Source organism: Curcuma longa, unplaced genomic scaffold (genome assembly GCF_044706935.1).
Source record: "Curcuma longa cultivar G26 ecotype Majalengka, Jawa Barat unplaced genomic scaffold, ITB_CL_G26_1.1 contig_19305, whole genome shotgun sequence".
NCBI lineage: Eukaryota > Viridiplantae > Streptophyta > Magnoliopsida > Zingiberales > Zingiberaceae > Curcuma > Curcuma longa.
The window spans coordinates 34,553-51,895 of NW_027431061.1; the positions used below are offsets into that span (position 1 = coordinate 34,553).

Genomic DNA, 17,343 nt, shown 5'->3' on the forward strand with positions numbered 1-17,343 from the left:
ACTACCGGAGTGAAAGGGTTAACCATTGATGGTTCACTCAAGTGTAATAAATGCGTTAATGTACGATTAAGGTAGAATTTGTAACTACTTAAGTGAAAGGGTCAACCATTGATGGTCGGCGGTCGATATTTCGAATTGGACAAGTAAATAACAGTAAATGGCTTTTATTCAACCATTTAAATGTTGCAATGGCTAAGCTCTTATATAAGAAGGATGTGACCAGTAGAAGGTAGATGAAATAGCAAAGAGATTCTTCCATCTTCGTTCCCTTCATTTTCTTTCTATCATGCGCTCTTCTCGACGAATCTACCCGTGATAGTGTTCAGGTATTATTTAGTTTGTCATAAACAATCAGTACTTGGTTGTCTACATGGTCTTCCCGTTGTATCTTGGGAAAAGCAAAGAAATTCTTCCACCTTCATTCCCCTCATCTTCTCTCTGTCATGGCTCTTCTCGATGGATCTATCTGTGATAGCGTTCAGGTATTACTCAGTTCACAATAAACAACAAGTGTTTGGTTGTCATATGATCTTCCTCCTAGAAAACAGACGTCCAAATGTGACCTCGAAGCACAGTCGGAGAAACGAATTTATTTTAAGGGGAAACTACATCAAATGCAGACCTTGATGTTTTCTTTTCCTGACTCAGCGTCTCAAATTCTCACTTGGACTCAACAGTCAACATCACTCTCTCAACTCAGCACCCATTGGGCAATACTCGAACTCAAGAAGCACTCGGACCGCTCGAACCTCTTGGCACTCAGAAACATTCGACTAGTGACTTTCCACTCAGATTAGGGAAGCATTTGATCGATCGAACCTTGTACTCGGAAGCACTTGGCATACAACCATCGATGTCCCACTCAAGCTCGAACAACCCACAAGCTCAGTTCGGAAAACCAGATCAAGCTGATAATTTAAAATTATCATTTCAAGTCATCTTATTAGATAAGTTTGAATTATTTTATAATTTCAACTCAAAGCTTCCCTTTGTAAAATCCGACAACACTCTCCAATAGATTGTGGAATAACTTCAATCACCTAGTTATCAACATCATGGCGAAAAAAGTAATATCATAAACGTACAAATAAAGAGAGAAATTTAAGTGGTTCATTCTCAAGTCCAGAACTACTAACTCCGCGGAGCAAGAGGAATGACTTCACTAGTCACAAAAGCTTTACAATCAAGACTACAATCTCCCGGGCACATTCTTGAATACTCTTTTCTTGTTTTTCACACGACTATCCTATTTATGATGTACATTATCATAATTGTTTATCGAGAAACATCTAACTTGAGATGACTTGCCATCATTAGATTAAACTTGAAAGATTCAGGCTTTTTGCTACAATTTCATTAGTCCATCAACTATGATCACAGCCATGGCGACTAATCTAATGGATTTAAACCCCCTTTAGAACTTGTTTGCTTCTTCCTCTAATACCGCCACTTCCTTCATAGCATTTGCCTTCCTCTCCTGCATCTGTTGGAGCTCCTCGGCCAAGAAGGGTGGAGGCAATGAGCATGGCTCTGCCTCATGAGTCTTCTTCTCCATCGACTCCAACAGGAACTTCTTCACGTTACTCGGGGCACGGCAGGCAATTGACTCCAAGCACAACTCTGTGGCATTCTCCGGGATGCTTGGTTTGTATTGCAGAAGCTTAGCGTATTCCGTCAACAAATGTAGCATGTAGTCGTAGACATAGTCCATCTTCACTTCTTCTTGGAAGAAGTCACTGCTCGCCTTTCCCATAGCTTGTGCCTGTTAGATTACCGAACTCAGAATCGATTAGAGTTGAAGGCATAAGAGGCAAAGGCCAAATAAAACTTTAGACCAGCATTCTGTGTTTGTCTCAACTATTTGAGATCGGCTACATGAATCTAAATTCTTTGCAAATGTGTGTTAAGACGAGTGCACACCTCTGCGTGGTGCTCATTGCCAAAGTTGACAGCCACCTTGATCGCCCTACACTTGTTGTTCCCTCGAATAGGCCAGTAATGGTGCCCCGGAACGAGGCCTCTTTGAAAAAACTCAATCCAAGGAGTGTCCAAGAACAATGTGGGTGAGTTGCATGCCATAATGTACTTCTGGCTCACTGACCATGCAAGGCCATCAACATAAATCCGATACCTGCTCATCGAAGAGTTTCTCACTGATATTAGTTGAGAAGATTCAAAGTTTTTCCTAAAACAGAAACAACCAACTCAACCTGTGATTGCATTGCCTAGCAAGGTCTGAGTGTCGGAAGCCTTGTTTTTCCTCTTGTTTCCAATCCTATGTAGAAGACGAAATACTAATGAGAGGCAAGTAATATTGAAACACATTCGTCTACTAGAATGTGTCTAACTTAAGCTTAGCTCTACAAAAGATCCCTTAAGCTACCCTAAGAACTACTTGTTCAAACAAGGATCAGTCAAGCAAAAGTATGTGAAATGGAAAATCGGTAAAAGTTTCAGGCCATTTGATTCACACCGAATTAAAAGAACTAGCTGACTATGAGCCAATTCAAAGCGTACCTGCGCATAGATCCTAGCATTCCAGTCGTGTTCGTCAGTAACATTACACTTGAGAAGATCAAACCTATTGCCACCCATATGGGGATTGCCCCTCCAAAATGCATAAGGCTCCCTATCAATCCACTTTGTCTCTTCGTTTGCTTCTTTCATTTCCTTCAGCAGTGATGCCCAAGGTTTTATGTTGACCTCGGGCCTTGAATAACGAAAACAACAAAAAGCATCAATTGTAGTGTTCAATGGCGCATATTCAACTTTTGTATAACTAGATCGAGGGGCTTTCCTCGATCGTTGCTAAAGGAAACCAACAAACTAAAACTAGAGTGTAGCAAACATTACCAGCCCCAGAAGGACCAATCCGGGAAAAGGATATCCCAAGTCTTATCGTTGTTGCAGTAATGGAACACCGGTGGTGGAGTCGATGAATTGTACTCGAAAGACTTAACCGCCGGTTGGTCCATGCAATTGAACATGAGATCAAGATCAGGAACACGCCCAGGATACCGGTTTACAAGCTGAAGAATGCCCCACAGGCTGAAAACATTCCTTGTCATGAATTTGCCAAAGTATTCCTGCACATAAACGCGACCATCAAGCACCACCAATCGGAAGGTAGCATGCTTTTGTGCATTCTCAATCATCTCCCTTGTGATCCCTGTGGACTTCCAATGGCGCAAATCGTCATGGATCCACCTGAAGTATTCAGGACAGGTAGGAGAATTGTGGGAAGTGGTGAGATGTGGAGCAGACATTGGAGTTGATCGTCTTTCACAAACCGTTGTGGTTGGACTTTCGCAGGAAAAGGTGATAGGTATAGGTTGTGTTTCGGAGTGTTGTAGATCAGAAGTTTGACGATCGAGTCTTTTGGCATTTGGGGAATTTATAGTTTGTTGATAGACTTGTTCACTTGAGCTGAACAACTGCACACAATCAAAAATGAATTTGTAACAACATCCAAGAAGAAAAGGAAAACATTGTGCCAATTAGCATGAAACAATACTAGATATTCGTCAGTCATTTGAAACCTAAAGTTTCCCTTTACGAGAGTAGTTTGGTTTCATATAATGCCACAATTTAGTTTGATTGTCGGAGGTGCATAGTTTAAATCGTTCCGCCAGCCAATTGGCACTTAGAACTAGCCAACCCAAGAGAGATGGAAGGAGAGGTTTCTTCTATAATGGGCACATGTTCTACAAGCTAGAGGACTCGGAAAAGCTTCTCCTCTAGGAGGACTCAAAACATCCCCCATGTACAAAGGGGCTTCTTCAGCTAACGACAACAGCTCTAAAAGGGCCAAACCCTTGAGCAACTTTCCTCCCTATTGAGGAAGAAGCCGTCGATTATCTCCTTCAAAGTATATAGTTAGCTCTCAATGTACAGGAACTCAACTCAAACATCACAAAATTTAAAAGAACTAACAGTTAACCTCACATAATTGCCAATGTACCGGAACTCAAACATCAAAAGGAAGCATCTTTCCATATTCCTTAAAGCAAATATTTAGCAGTAGCAACAGAAGCAGAAGGTCCAAAAGGGGCACTTACAGTGCTGTTGGAGAGGAAGAAGGCCAGAACCGAGAGGGCAACAAAGAGGCCAATGACTGCTCTGATAGGGAAGCCCTTTCCATCCAACTGTGCTCTCATCGCCATGGTGCTTGCTGCCTCTGCCGAAGAGAACGAAGACAAGCCGCTGCTGGCCTCTGAGCTTAATGGAGTCCCCTGCAAAAAAAAAAAATTTGTCCTTTTTTCTTCCTCCTGTTGGAGTTATTACTTGAGATCATCTGCGAGCTGCTGCTCCTCCTTCCCCATGGGTCTGCATCCAAACTGGTTGAGAAAGGTATCAGTAGAGCTGTAGCGGAGATGGACAGTGACAGTGTTGGAAAAGCAGTCAATAGAGAAGCCTACCATCGGCTGTGTTTACTCGTGTTAGGTTGGAAACAACGTCCTTTTTCGTGGAAAGTTAGGACTGTGGGCCTGCATGTGTGTCAGAATCGGCAATTTTTTTTATATATTTGGAACAATTTTTTCAATCGATTGGCGACTTTTGTACGTGTAGGTGACAATTAGCCGAGCAATGTCCTTTTTTTTGATGATCCATTATAATTTTTTATTTTTTTTTTTTATAGATTATCATAGAATCGATCGCATGAAGCTGTTGAGGTAACAGATTCTATCTCTTACAGAAAAAACAAAAAAAGATAACAATTGAATAAGTCTCAGACGTAGTTAGTTGATTACGACGGAATAAAATTACAAAAGTAGATAAGAGTTTAAATTTTGACTCAGTCAAAATAATATTCTTCTCCGTCGTGATCAACTGTAGCTTCTCGAATTACCTTCTCACGGATGATCGTGGGATCAACCGTTTGGGACCGTTAAAATGGTGGATTCCACCTTTTACAAAAGTATATAATAATTGGATGATCCTCCTCCTTCTCCTTCGTCATGATTAAATATAATTTTTCAATTTATTTTTTCATAAATAATCATTTTGACTAAGTCAAAATAATATTCTCCTTCGTCGTGATTAACTGTAGCTTCTTGAGTTACCTTCTCACAATGATGTGAAATCGACCGTTTGGGACCGTTGAAGTAGATGGATTCCACCTTTTGCAAAAGTATATAACAATTGGATGATCCTCCTTCTTTCTCCTTCGTCGTGATTAAATGTAATTTTTAATTTATTTTTTAATAGATAATCATGAAATCGATCGTATGAAACTCGTTAGAGTGACATATTCCATTTTTTACTAAAATAGATAACAATTGAGTGTCTAAAGCTATCAATGGATCAATCCGCGTAGAGTGGGATGGATCGATCTCCTCGTAATAGACAACTGTAATAGACAACTGTAATGTTTTAATTTTTTTTTTTATAAATAATTATAAAATCGACGTGTATAAAATCGCTGAGGTGATAGATTCCTTTACTAAAGAAGGAATGCATCGATCTATCATTCTAACAAATTTAGAAAATTTTTCAATTCAGTACAATCTAACAGATACAAGGATTACGGCGCCAACTTTAAATAAAATCTCTGTAGAAAACAGAGAATTTTCCTATGTGGAAATATAAACAAAAAAAATAAGCCATGGGATTTTATGAATTTTCCCTGTACAATATGGAAATTTCACAGTGAAGTATCAACACTATAGTGCTTCAAAATTTATGTAGTCATCTAGTGTGGAGATTATATCGCCAATGTTCCTTCCATAATTTCCATCTCATCTGAATCTGAACTCGGAGGCTTTGGCTTCGACTTTGGCTTTGGCATTACCCGCGAAAACCCATATCCAAGTGAGCTCCCACTCGCTTCGCATAACTGCCAGAGAGAAGTCCATGTAGGTCAAGAGTCATTGCGCCGAGTGTTACAAAACAGAAGATAACTAAACATGAATATTTATCCTTGACTTCTACTATGCGACTCTCAAGAACCTGAATTTGCAACTCGAAGACCCTATTTGAACAAATAAACAAGCAAGAATCTCTGGATAACTGTCTTCCTATGATCTTTGAATTGATGAAGCTTAGTGGCTCATTTCGACTAACATGATACTCTTCCTCAGTTTGTTCTGAGTGCAACATAATAAAGAAAACTCGTCTATGGAGGTAAGAATCATAATGAAGCATCACCAAATAGAAGAGAACTCCAAGTGAACAAGATAAAAGATAGTATCATACCTCGGTGAGCTCAGAGAGATGCCGGGATCTGAACTCATTGATTGTGGCGGCTATCTCCGATGTCGGCAACTTGGCCTGCAAGGAAGCATATATTTGCTGTTAATACTAGAAGCGGTGAAGGTTCAAACGTTCAGTCACAGTGCATAAGTTCACCTCCGCAAGAACAGCAGCTGCTAACTGGAGACTTGGTTCCAAAGTCTCTGGTACAACCTTAATAATTTATAAGAATCTAGTTAGAAAGCCAGAAAGGTCTTTTTCCATTCGATATGATCTATAAATATGAACTTTTGGAAAATCATGCCCAACATATTTTGTTTCTCTTACAAATTTCGATGATGGCAATTGGAAAGGTATTGAGTGTTAAGTGTATCGTCAACTTACTGCACTTGCTCCTGCCTTCTCTAAGTTAATGCCATGATCAACATCGTGGGCCCGAACAAATGTCTTTACATTCGGAAAGTATTTGCTAAGAGCCCAAACTGTTCTATAATTTGCCCCAGGAGTATCTAGAGCTATCGCAGCGGCACAAGCTCTCTCAGCCCCAACTTTATGAAGAACCTAAAGTTTCATATTATGGAAAAAAAAACAGACTGTTATGTACTGTAAATTCAAATATGTACTATAGAAAAACTCCAAACCTCTCTGCTCCCTGCGTCGCCAAAATACACAGGAAGGTCAAGTGCACGACCAGCGGCTACCCGGTCACTAACAGTATAGAATAAAGAATAAACGGGGTGTCAATAATTGTATTGGACCATTTAAGGATCAGTAATTGTCAAAATTTTGATCAAAAAAAAAAACAAATTTCTACACTGACTTCTTTTACTATTGCAAAATTCAAACAAAGGTATCATGGATTTAGATTGAATCTATTGCCAGAGAAGATGAAGGAATCTAAATAAACTGATTTCCATCTGAAAATTGTTACTCTTAACCTGCTATGTAGGATTGCACACAACTGACATGCAATGAAGCTGATGCACTATGTACTCAAGTCAAGATTATATGGTAACTACTGTGGTGCTTATCTAATTTGCACAATGGTATTAGAGTCTCTTTGAAGACTCCAACTCAGAATGCTGGAAAACCTTACCTTCTGACATCTAGAGCGACAAATGGGATTAACCGTTCGGAAAGAAGTTGGGCTATGATCTGAAAAGGAAAGAAAAGAGAGAGATCAATGCTTTATATTTAGAACAAAGCAAATGTTGCCTGAATCACGAATTGATCAGCTATGAGGTGAACAAGTTAATGAAACAGAGAATACCAATAAGTACCTGCCCAACGCGACCAAATCCACAAATGATTATATGATCTTGCAAGTCATCAGTCTACACAAGACAACCATACAACCAATATTAAATGCTCGAGTAGTAAATTATAATTGCAACTGGAAAAAAATAAATATAGAACAGTTAAACGAGAACTTGTAATTTGGTGGGGAGCTAATGATACCAGTCATGCTCATTATCTGAATACCAGACAAGTACACTATTTTAGTCTGTGGCTGATATTTACAACTCTTTTCTGAATTTAACATTTTTGATATGGTATATCATGAAAGATATTAATATATTATAAAATATTTTACCTCGCTTTCAACAGGCAACAGACTTCTGACATCATGCTGCTCAAATCTAGAGGCAAGCAATTGGCCTCCAGCTGCCAACCATGGTGTAAGAGCCATTGAAATGCCAACAACCAGAAACAGTAACGATGAAAGTTGAGAAGATAAGATGCCCTACAAAAAGAAAAACAAGGGAAGAGTCAGCAACATCTGTCAGTCAAAGAAATGTGCAACTTGGGTAAAATGATAATCTTTTTGGAGCAACTACAAAATGACACGTAAACCAACTGTGACATTAATGAAAAATCCATTTTATGGACTGTTCAATGACTGACAATTTCTCCAGATAGGCATGCATAGTGTTTAAGAAACTTGATCCAGATTCCATAGAGTTCGAATAAGCCACTGCCTGATGAGAAAATAATGGATGCAGAGATCTGTTAATAAATCACCTGATTTACAGCTTCCCCAAATGCGACAAATGCAAATTCTCCACCAGGAGCAAGCAGAAGACCTACTCTTATAGCTGCTATAGTTGAAACACCAAATAATCTACCTACTAAGGCAACCACCAGAGTCTTTCCAGCAATTAAGAGACTCAATGCCCCCATAATAACTGGAAAATTTGCAAGAAGAAGTTTTGGATCAATAGACATACCGACCTGAAAATATATGATGGTCAGAGAGGGCAGTGTAGGTTATGAACAAGAAGTTTGTCAATGATAAAAAAAAATGAATAGTAACATACTAACTCATGGCAAATAGTGCAATCAAAAACCATATTTCAAAAAATAATTGGCAGTATATAGGAACCAGTTTCTGCTACAGTAAAGATGATGCACTTTTTTAAAGTAAAAAACAGTTTATACTAAAGATGATGCACTTTGTGAGAAGAAATGCCATGTATCTCTGCTGATTACATGTCTTAGTCATAGTAGATGTGAAATGCAGATAGAAGCAATGAAACCTCTTACTCTTAACATGCCATGACCACCATGAGCTGAGTCATGGTATGTCATAGAAGTGAAATAAATAAATCAACCACTGAAATAGCCTTCTATATTGGGCCTTTTGGCTGGTTTTCATAACAGCAGTGGCTTTGTTCAGTTTGAAAAAAAGCAAAAATACAACAAATTCAACAAAATTGAGTTCAGAGATTTGATAATGAGGTGGTAAAGTATCCATTTTGTTGATTGTTGATCTTTATTGCTGATTTTTCTTTCCAGCTATATGCAATTTTAGAATTTCTAAAGGAATCCAATAGGTTGCAGGTTGGTTAGCAAAAAGTTGAGTCTTTATATCTTGAACTGTCAAAAAATGCACTATTAGTTTACAAACACAGATGCAGCCTTTAGCAAGGAAGGGCATATCATGTGAAGGCTTTTATCACACTTATCCACTAAATTCTTACGGTGGTGTTGAATAGCTGGTATTGAATAAGTCAAGCAACAGTAGTTGGTGCTGAATTAGTTAAGCATCAGTAGTTAACCTTTTTTCTTTTTTTATGTTTTTGCTCTTTCAGAACATTATGCATTTACAACCTTATTTGTCACATGACAACGTCATCATTTAATTAATTCACCTCTTTCTGCATGATTTAAACAAGAAATTTTTTTTCGAGGAAAAAATAGAAAAGAGAGAACTAAATCCATAGTGATTTTTAATGGCATGATGTCAAGGTAAACTTAGACCTCTTCAGTCTTGTATGAAAATCACATAAAGCATCAGTTAGCATGTCTGGCATGTAGAACCAAGTTTTACACTGGTCATCAATTTTATTCACCAGCTCTGTAAGAAAATTTTGGAAGGAAGATGAGCTTTGCTAGGATACTTGCCGTCATGAAAAAGAGGCCTAACAGAAGGCCACGATAAGGAGCAATATCTGACTCAACCTGTAGGGAAAACTCAGTTTCTGCTAGGAGGAGACCAGCCAGAAAAGCTCCCAAAGCCATTGAGAGTCCAGCCTGTTAAAGGAAATTCCACTTGTCATCATTGCAAATATCTGTTGGCGATTAACAGTAAATAGCTGCACATACCCGTGCTGTAAGAAGACTAGTTCCTAGAATAACAAGGAGAGTATTTGCAGAAAATATCTCAGCATTTTGGTTTTCTGCAATTTGCTTATAAATTGGTCGAAGAAGCTGCCAGGTCGTAATACCAAAAGACAATCAGTATCTGCCCCTTTGAGAACCAAGACAAACTTTACAAGCAAAACATGTTATAGAAGTGAATAGCAAAGTTTGAATTCATAAAACAAAATGAGTTTAAGCATATAGAAAGCTAACAAAATCCATCTAGAAATCTACTACTACATTGCACAAACTAGACTTATGATCTGCCAAAAGATGCATAATATACAACTTGGAGAAAGATGATAACTTTGCTAGGCTATGGAACTCAAAAGTAATGGGTATCATAGGCCGTAAAGTGTTAGTAGATCCTCTTTTCTTATGGACATGTATCCAAGGTACCAACAAGTGCAGTCGAGGTGCCTACAATGGGAATTGAACCTGCAACCCACACTTGTATAATTGGATCCTGTCTATACCATGAAATTTCTATTTGAGCACCTATAGGTTACTTACCAAGCGTCCACCAGCAATTATAGCAGTAATAGCAACTATTGCTTTTACAGCAGCCAACCCAAGAGCCTCTGCTATTGCTTGAAATCCCACCTAAGAAAAGAGAAATAGTAATCATAAAGATTATTCAAATTGCACACAAAACATATTCATAAAAAAGGCCTAATTAGGATATTAGAAGATTGTAAATAAAAGCCCCTAAAAAGGACAATATTTGCCAGTGTGTTGACTAATCACCAATTGCACTATAGTATCAAGTGTGAGCTTGTGAATACTTTACCAAAGTGCTTTTATCCTCCCAAGCATTTTCTGAGAGAAATCAGGTGGTTATGACAGTGCATTTTGAAACTGATTCTCTGTGCTGGATTTGAAATAGTTCAAGTTTGGTCATAAAGTTTGCAAATATTAATAATATTATAATCCCACAAAATTAATAAAAACTAAAATTTCACGTGACAAGAAGTTAAATAATGATAATGATGATAATAATAATAATAATAATCAGAATAATAATAATAATTTGGATGATAATATGCCAATAAATAATTCTGTTAAATTGGACAGAGATTACTTTAATCGGAAATGGAGAGTTGTGGGCAAATGGAAGGGAATTATAAGATTAGATTAATGAATTATTTCTAACTCAAGCTTAAGTATTGGGCATTGCATGAAAGTCAGCGGACTATTTCTCACATATGAACATATCTAATACTAAATTTGCTCGTAACACTATCTATTTATCATATTAATTATTGTTTAAAAGGATGACCATTCAGCTAAAGGTGAATTTTAAATAATACTATACAGCAATTTAAGAACACAAAGATCACAACTTGTGAGAAACAAGCAAATAAGTAAATGTGTAATAGAAGAATACCCCTCCTTTTGATGAGTTTGGAGAAATGAGAGGTATCAAAATCAAAAGAACCACCACTGCAAGATCCTGCAAGTAAACAAGTAAATCACACACACACACACATATATAACTCACAAAATGTAAACATAAGATTGATAACATACAAAACCAGGATGTTCAAGTTCTATTAAACAAGGTCCCCTGGAATAGAGAATCCCTTTGTGAATTTTATCGATAAAACAGCAGGGCAGATTTTTATGGCATGAAACCCAGAAGAATGATATCAACACGAACTTGTATGGGGACCCAAGATAGTGACCTTCTTTAGAAAATCTCAGTTCAACCTAGGAAGGAGAGGTATACCTGGAAGAGCAGCACAGAGAAAGTAGCACGTCCATGGCGTGAAGTGCTCTCCCCTCGTTCTTGCAGCACCTGGAATATGTAAATGATAAATCAATTTGAATCTTACTAAATATAACTGTAAAATATATTTAAAAAATATGGAAAGGAAAGAGGAGGCAAAAAAACACCTGCAATACAACTGCTGTAGATGAAAGTGCCAAGCCATTGCCAATAACAATTGCTGCTGGACCTAGTTGCCCAGAGACTAAATGAGCAACCAATGCAACAGCTACAGCAGTGACTAGAACCTGCAAATTGTCAGGAAAAGCAACAACTTCTTTAAAAGATCTTTGGCAGCATCCCACTACATGTAGTAAAAAGTTAACCAGAATCACCTGAGAAGAACCTAACCCAAAGACATATTTCTTCATTGAGCTTAATCTTTCAACAGAAAGCTGCAATGTATATCATAAACTAGACGGTTGTGTTCCAAAGAAGATGACAAATGATCAGCTATTAACATATTAGCAACAGATAGCAAATATTAGACAGTACCTCAAGCCCAATATTGAACAGCAAAAAAACAACTCCAAATTCAGCAATAGCCTTTGTTCCATGAACATTCCTGATGATAGAGAAACCATATGGACCAATTAAGATGCCAGCTGCAAGATAACCTAGGACTGGACTACCTGGAAGATGCAAAGAGCAATAGGTAAAAGAATGAATTGAACGTAGGCAGAAGTTAATATTTCCTTCAAAACAACAACATTAATTAGTGCAAACTTCCAAGATTGGGCAACTGGGTCAACAGGATGGTGTTGGGTTTACCTCCAGGTATTTTCTGGAATGCTGGTACAAAGATAACGCTAGCTAGAAGTAACCACAGCATGTCAAAGAGAGAGGCTTCTTCTTCATTAATCTAAAAGCATAAGTCAGTACAAGAGCAAGATAGGCAGGCTGTATTGAAAATGTATGAGAAAAGACAACTAACCAAAATGAGTGAAAGTACTTTTTGAAATATTTCGATAACAACTTTTTTCATTTGAAAGTGTTTGATCTAAGTTGAATAAAAGCCCAAAAGATTGAAAGACTCAAATGTAATCAAATGAAAGCTGCAGTTAAAATAACATGCCTCTTGCTGAGGTAAGAGTTCAATTAACTTTTTCAATCTTTTGGGGAGCTTTCTTATTGCTCTGACCACAGGCTTGGTAGATGAGGCAACTTCCTCAATGCTTAAGACATCTGGTTGATGAAGCAATTGTGAGGTCCTTTCTGCTCTACTGCTTATAAAGAAAGCCCTGACACAGTAATGAGAAGGAGATCATTAACTCTGGCAAATTATTGAGCATAAAAAAGAAACAGTAGCAACTAATGTTGCAAAACATGTCATACCCTTCCAGGATACAAAGTAATGATGGAAGAAAATGCAGTTTATTTAAGTAGCATTGTTAACATATCTTATATAATCACAATAGCATAAAAATTGGTCCAAGTTTCATACTCATTTAATGCAATTATGTGTTAGTAGATCTGCATCAGTCACACAATCAATTCTTCCATGCTCAAATACTACAGAAGAAACTTATGTATGAAACAGTTGATTTCCTATATGTGATCAAAAGTATACCTATATGTTCAATAGGCAATTTCCTTGCTAATGTGCTTAGTAGGCCATGTATGAAGATATCACAAGCACATGAGAGGTGTTACAGAACACAAGTGATATCACAATCAATACTAGTGATATCTATATCATTCTTATATTAGTTTGGTATGCGGAAGATAGACAGTTGATTTACAAAGCTATCAAATAAGATATTCAGTAAAATTGGAAGGAAAAAAAAACAAATTCTATTTCATCAAACAGAATTCCAGAAATGCCTAATTTTTTTTTTTTAGTTTCTCCTACGAGGTTCGTTTGATGATGATGACAAGGTACTTCATATAGCGGAGACTAGAATTGAAGACAACTAAAGATTAAATTGCATGCAACTGTCAATAAAAATGGATATCAAATAGGATATCAAGTAGCTGAAGTTAATGGATTTGCATAAAGCTTACCCCATCCCAAGAAAAATCATCCCAATAACCAACTTGGGTGCTTGCTTCTTTGTAAAATTAACAAGACCATGGAAGACAGAGGCAAGTGTGAACTCTTCATCTTCTATGTCGGAAGAAAAGAATGATGCAGAGAAAAACCTAGATGATTTTTTCAACAATGCCTTGGGTGCATTAAGAGATGGCGGGATATCCTTATTCAACTCCTTTTGTTGTTCCTGCTTCTTTGCCTTCGTAACCTCTGTATCAGCATCTTTGATGGCATCTGGAATCAGCTTTCCATTCTCTTGATCACTCATTTCATCATATGATTTCACCTCTTCAATGCTTTGAACAGCTACATCACAAGCCATATCTTCACCAACCAAGTGTTCATCTGTTTCGGCAACACCATCATCAATAGTAATTGTCATTACCTCCTCCACAGAGCTTGACTCTTCCTTACCTATCTGGTCTTGAGAAACTTGTGGTTGCTGATCGAAAGCTTCAGTGGAAGAGATAGCTTTCTCAGCTTTCTGCAGTACCAATTCTGCATCATTAACATGTTGAGTAGCCTCAACTTCATAAGCCACTGCTTTTTCAGCAAGAAGCATAATGTTTGCCACATCCTCCTCAGCCTTCAATGAATTTAACTGAGCTTTCTCAGCAATCTGTCGTAACCTCTCTACTTCTTCTTGCAATTCTAGTTTCCTTGTTTGGATGCGTCTCAAAGATTCATTGCAACTTTCTAAATTTTCTTGACAGCTCCTAATCTCTTCTTCAGCGGACAAAAGTTTTTGGTAATTATTGCTCTCAACAGAAGGTTCAGACAATGTCGTTGGTTCCATTTCTGAATCAATAGCTCCTACTGCCAGCTGCAGCCTGGCCTCAGCCATCGAGAGTGCCATGGTGGCCTTCTGCACTGCCTCTTTGGCAACATCCTCATCGTTAATAATCTCCTGAATGGAAGAAGCGGCAGAATTAACATCTCTCCAAGCACGTTCTGCTTCGTCTTTTAATGCAATTGCTGTTTCTGATACTTTCTGTGCCTTCTCTTCAAACATGGTACTGTTCAGACTAGCAACCTGCAATTCTTTGATAGCTTTCTGGAGCAATTCCTTGAGTTCTTCCAGATGATAGGCATCCTTTTCCTCAGCCGGAGAGCCAATCAGCTTAGAATCAGAAGCAGGCCCTACCTCCGATTCTTCCACTGGAGACTCTTGCTCATCTACTAAATCATCTTCCTTTGCACTAGTATCCTCTCTGCTAGCACCAACAAAAGCTGCAGGATCACTGGAATGGCAGTTCAACATCATGGCTCGCTTGGAAACTTTCCTAAACTGTGACAAATCGCCTTCAAAATATCTCCATGAAAATTTTAATAAGTCCACGCAATCTCTCCCATAAGCTGCAGTCGAAAAACTCAACAATTTCCTCCGCGACGAACAAGACTTAAACTGAACTCCAGACTCCCTAACCAAACAACCGCTCCGCCCTTTGTAGCCAAACCTCACAGGATCCGAAACTATGCTGAAATCAAGCGCGGGATATGGCCGGAGACCCCAAGATGAATCCATCACCGGCTTCTGAAGCAGACAAATCTGGCACTGCCCCCAACCTGTGGAAGAAAAGAAAAGCAGCAAACCGCCCAAAAAGCAAAATCAATCTCGCAATTTCTCCGAAAATTCCGGAAAATAAATATTAAGACCAAGAATCGGGGGCCTACCGAGGAGAATCGAGAACGGAGCTACCGCGGAGGGGGGCGATCGAGAGGCGAGAGAGAGATCATCGACGGCGGCGGAGCGAGCTCATCTTCGAACAACGTCGTCGCCGGAGCAGCGAGAAGAGTGCGGCGGAGAGCTCGTCAGTCGGGAAGTAGCGGACGATTTGGTCACGACTAACCTCACGATTGTACTCACGAGTCTGGATTGCCATGGGATTGGATCGCGAACGCCGAAATCAAGTGATGACGTCATCATGGGATTGGATAGGATCGCCAAGGTCGAAATAAGTGCTGACGTGGCGAGAAATAAAATATTTTAATGGGTCGGCTGCCTTACTTTCTTTAATTCGCTAACAGAATATCTGATGCATTTTATATTTTTATTTACAGTATTCGCAATCCACTCTTATTATAATACTCTTTACTTTATCCAAAGTATAAGATTCATTATCACATATTTATTATAACAATATATATCTTTTATTTATTCTTTTTAATATTAACACTTATTATTTATAGATCTCATCATTCATTCAATCATTTTAAAATTATATCATATTAAATAAATATATTTTAAAATATTTAAAAAAATTTAATTTTAAAATAGTTGTTAAACATAACGGTTAAAAAACTAACAATTTTATTCAATTTTTAATTTTTAATTTTATAGCTTTTTAATAAAAATTAAAACTAACCATTAATAAAATTTTATTTAATTTTAAAATAATCATTAAAATTAACCGTTTTAATAAATATAATTAAAAATTAAAAAACACACGTGGACTGGAGGAGTGTTATAACACTCCTCCACAATGATGTTTAACACCACTGGAGTGTTATAACACTATAACACTCCGTTAAAGCATCTGCAACGTTAGCTCGTTATAACACTTAAAAAAATAAAAAAATGAATGTGGGACCCACCCCTGCCACATGAACGCGTTTAAAACATTGAACTCGTTCATATGGATCACTCCTCCACATCATCTATGAGAAGTTATTAACACTCCATTAACGGAGCGTTAAAATGCTCTTAGAGCATCCACAATTTACTCCCATTGTAACACCCTCCATCTTATTAAAAATCATGGAATCTGTTGTTATATACTCATTATGACAACATATCTCTTTCATTCACATTCCTTTTAACATTAACATTCATTATTTATGAATCCCACCGTCCACTCAATCATCTTAAAATTATATCATATTAAATAAATATATTTAATTTTTTAAAAAATATTAAAATTATTATTATTATTAATCTTACTCTTTTAAATTAATAATTTTATTGTTTTTAAAAAATAATGTTAAAATTTTTTAAATATATTTATTAAATAAAATAGATATTTATAAGTTAAAATTAACCGTTAATAAAATTTTATTCAATTTTAAAATAACCGTTAAAACTAACTATTTTAATAAATATGATTAAAAAATTTAAAAAAAATACATGTGGAGTGGTCAATCTCTTGGCTGGTCCACCTCACTTTTAATTGAATACATTCAATTATTTGAATATGTTCAATTGAAGGGGTATTATAACACTCCTTGATAATAATGTTTAATATTAATGAAATGTTATAACACCGTTAGAGGCTTAGAGCATCCAATGTGGATGCTCCTAGTTAAAACTATTATAAAATAGTTAAAAAGTAATTTGACTCAGCTTTTAAATCTATTTTTAATTTAAACTATTTCATATTATACCAATTCCTTATCAAACTTGTTAATGGGTAAAAAAAAAATTCTTAAGAAAATTTAGGATAAACACCCTTTTAATAGTAACCAAAATAAGAGGTATATTTCCTATTTTTTATTTTAGAACAATGGTAAATTTGTAAGAATTATTTATTTCTATTTTTTTTACTTTATAAATTTAAGATACTACCATTGATAAAGAATGATTATTTTAGTGAGGACAAACTTAAATTATAGACAGTGATGGTATTTAAAAAAAAAATATAGGAGTTATTTAGAAAGAAACCAAACTAGTGGGGCAAAGCGATTTTTTATAACGAAGCATCAATGAAAAACA

The 17,343-nt window shown here is 37.0% G+C and overlaps 2 protein-coding genes across 2 annotated transcripts; both read right to left on the reverse strand.

Moving 5' to 3' along the window:
* Positions 1-1,284: 1,284 nt before the first annotated feature.
* Positions 1,285-4,381, reverse strand: LOC141817101 (uncharacterized). Its single transcript, XM_074704784.1, has 6 exons — positions 4,059-4,381; positions 2,854-3,434; positions 2,518-2,710; positions 2,211-2,275; positions 1,921-2,131; positions 1,285-1,762 (listed from the first exon to the last, which is right to left on the reverse strand). Exons 1-6 carry the CDS (start codon positions 4,161-4,163, stop codon positions 1,415-1,417), a joined length of 1,503 nt encoding a protein of 500 aa, XP_074560885.1. The 5' UTR covers positions 4,164-4,381; the 3' UTR covers positions 1,285-1,414.
* Positions 4,382-5,464: 1,083 nt separating this feature from the next.
* LOC141817102 (K(+) efflux antiporter 2, chloroplastic-like) lies at positions 5,465-15,472 on the reverse strand. The gene is made up of 21 exons (XM_074704785.1): positions 15,309-15,472; positions 13,607-15,200; positions 12,678-12,843; positions 12,374-12,464; positions 12,098-12,234; positions 11,938-11,997; positions 11,731-11,850; positions 11,564-11,632; positions 11,222-11,287; positions 10,348-10,437; positions 9,799-9,903; positions 9,598-9,726; positions 8,215-8,424; positions 7,787-7,936; positions 7,473-7,526; positions 7,289-7,347; positions 6,834-6,900; positions 6,577-6,753; positions 6,349-6,405; positions 6,196-6,270; positions 5,465-5,836 (listed from the first exon to the last, which is right to left on the reverse strand). The coding sequence occupies exons 2-21, from the start codon at positions 15,157-15,159 to the stop codon at positions 5,705-5,707; spliced, it is 3,567 nt and encodes a 1,188-aa protein (XP_074560886.1). The 5' UTR covers positions 15,160-15,200; positions 15,309-15,472; the 3' UTR covers positions 5,465-5,704.
* Positions 15,473-17,343: the final 1,871 nt, after the last annotated feature.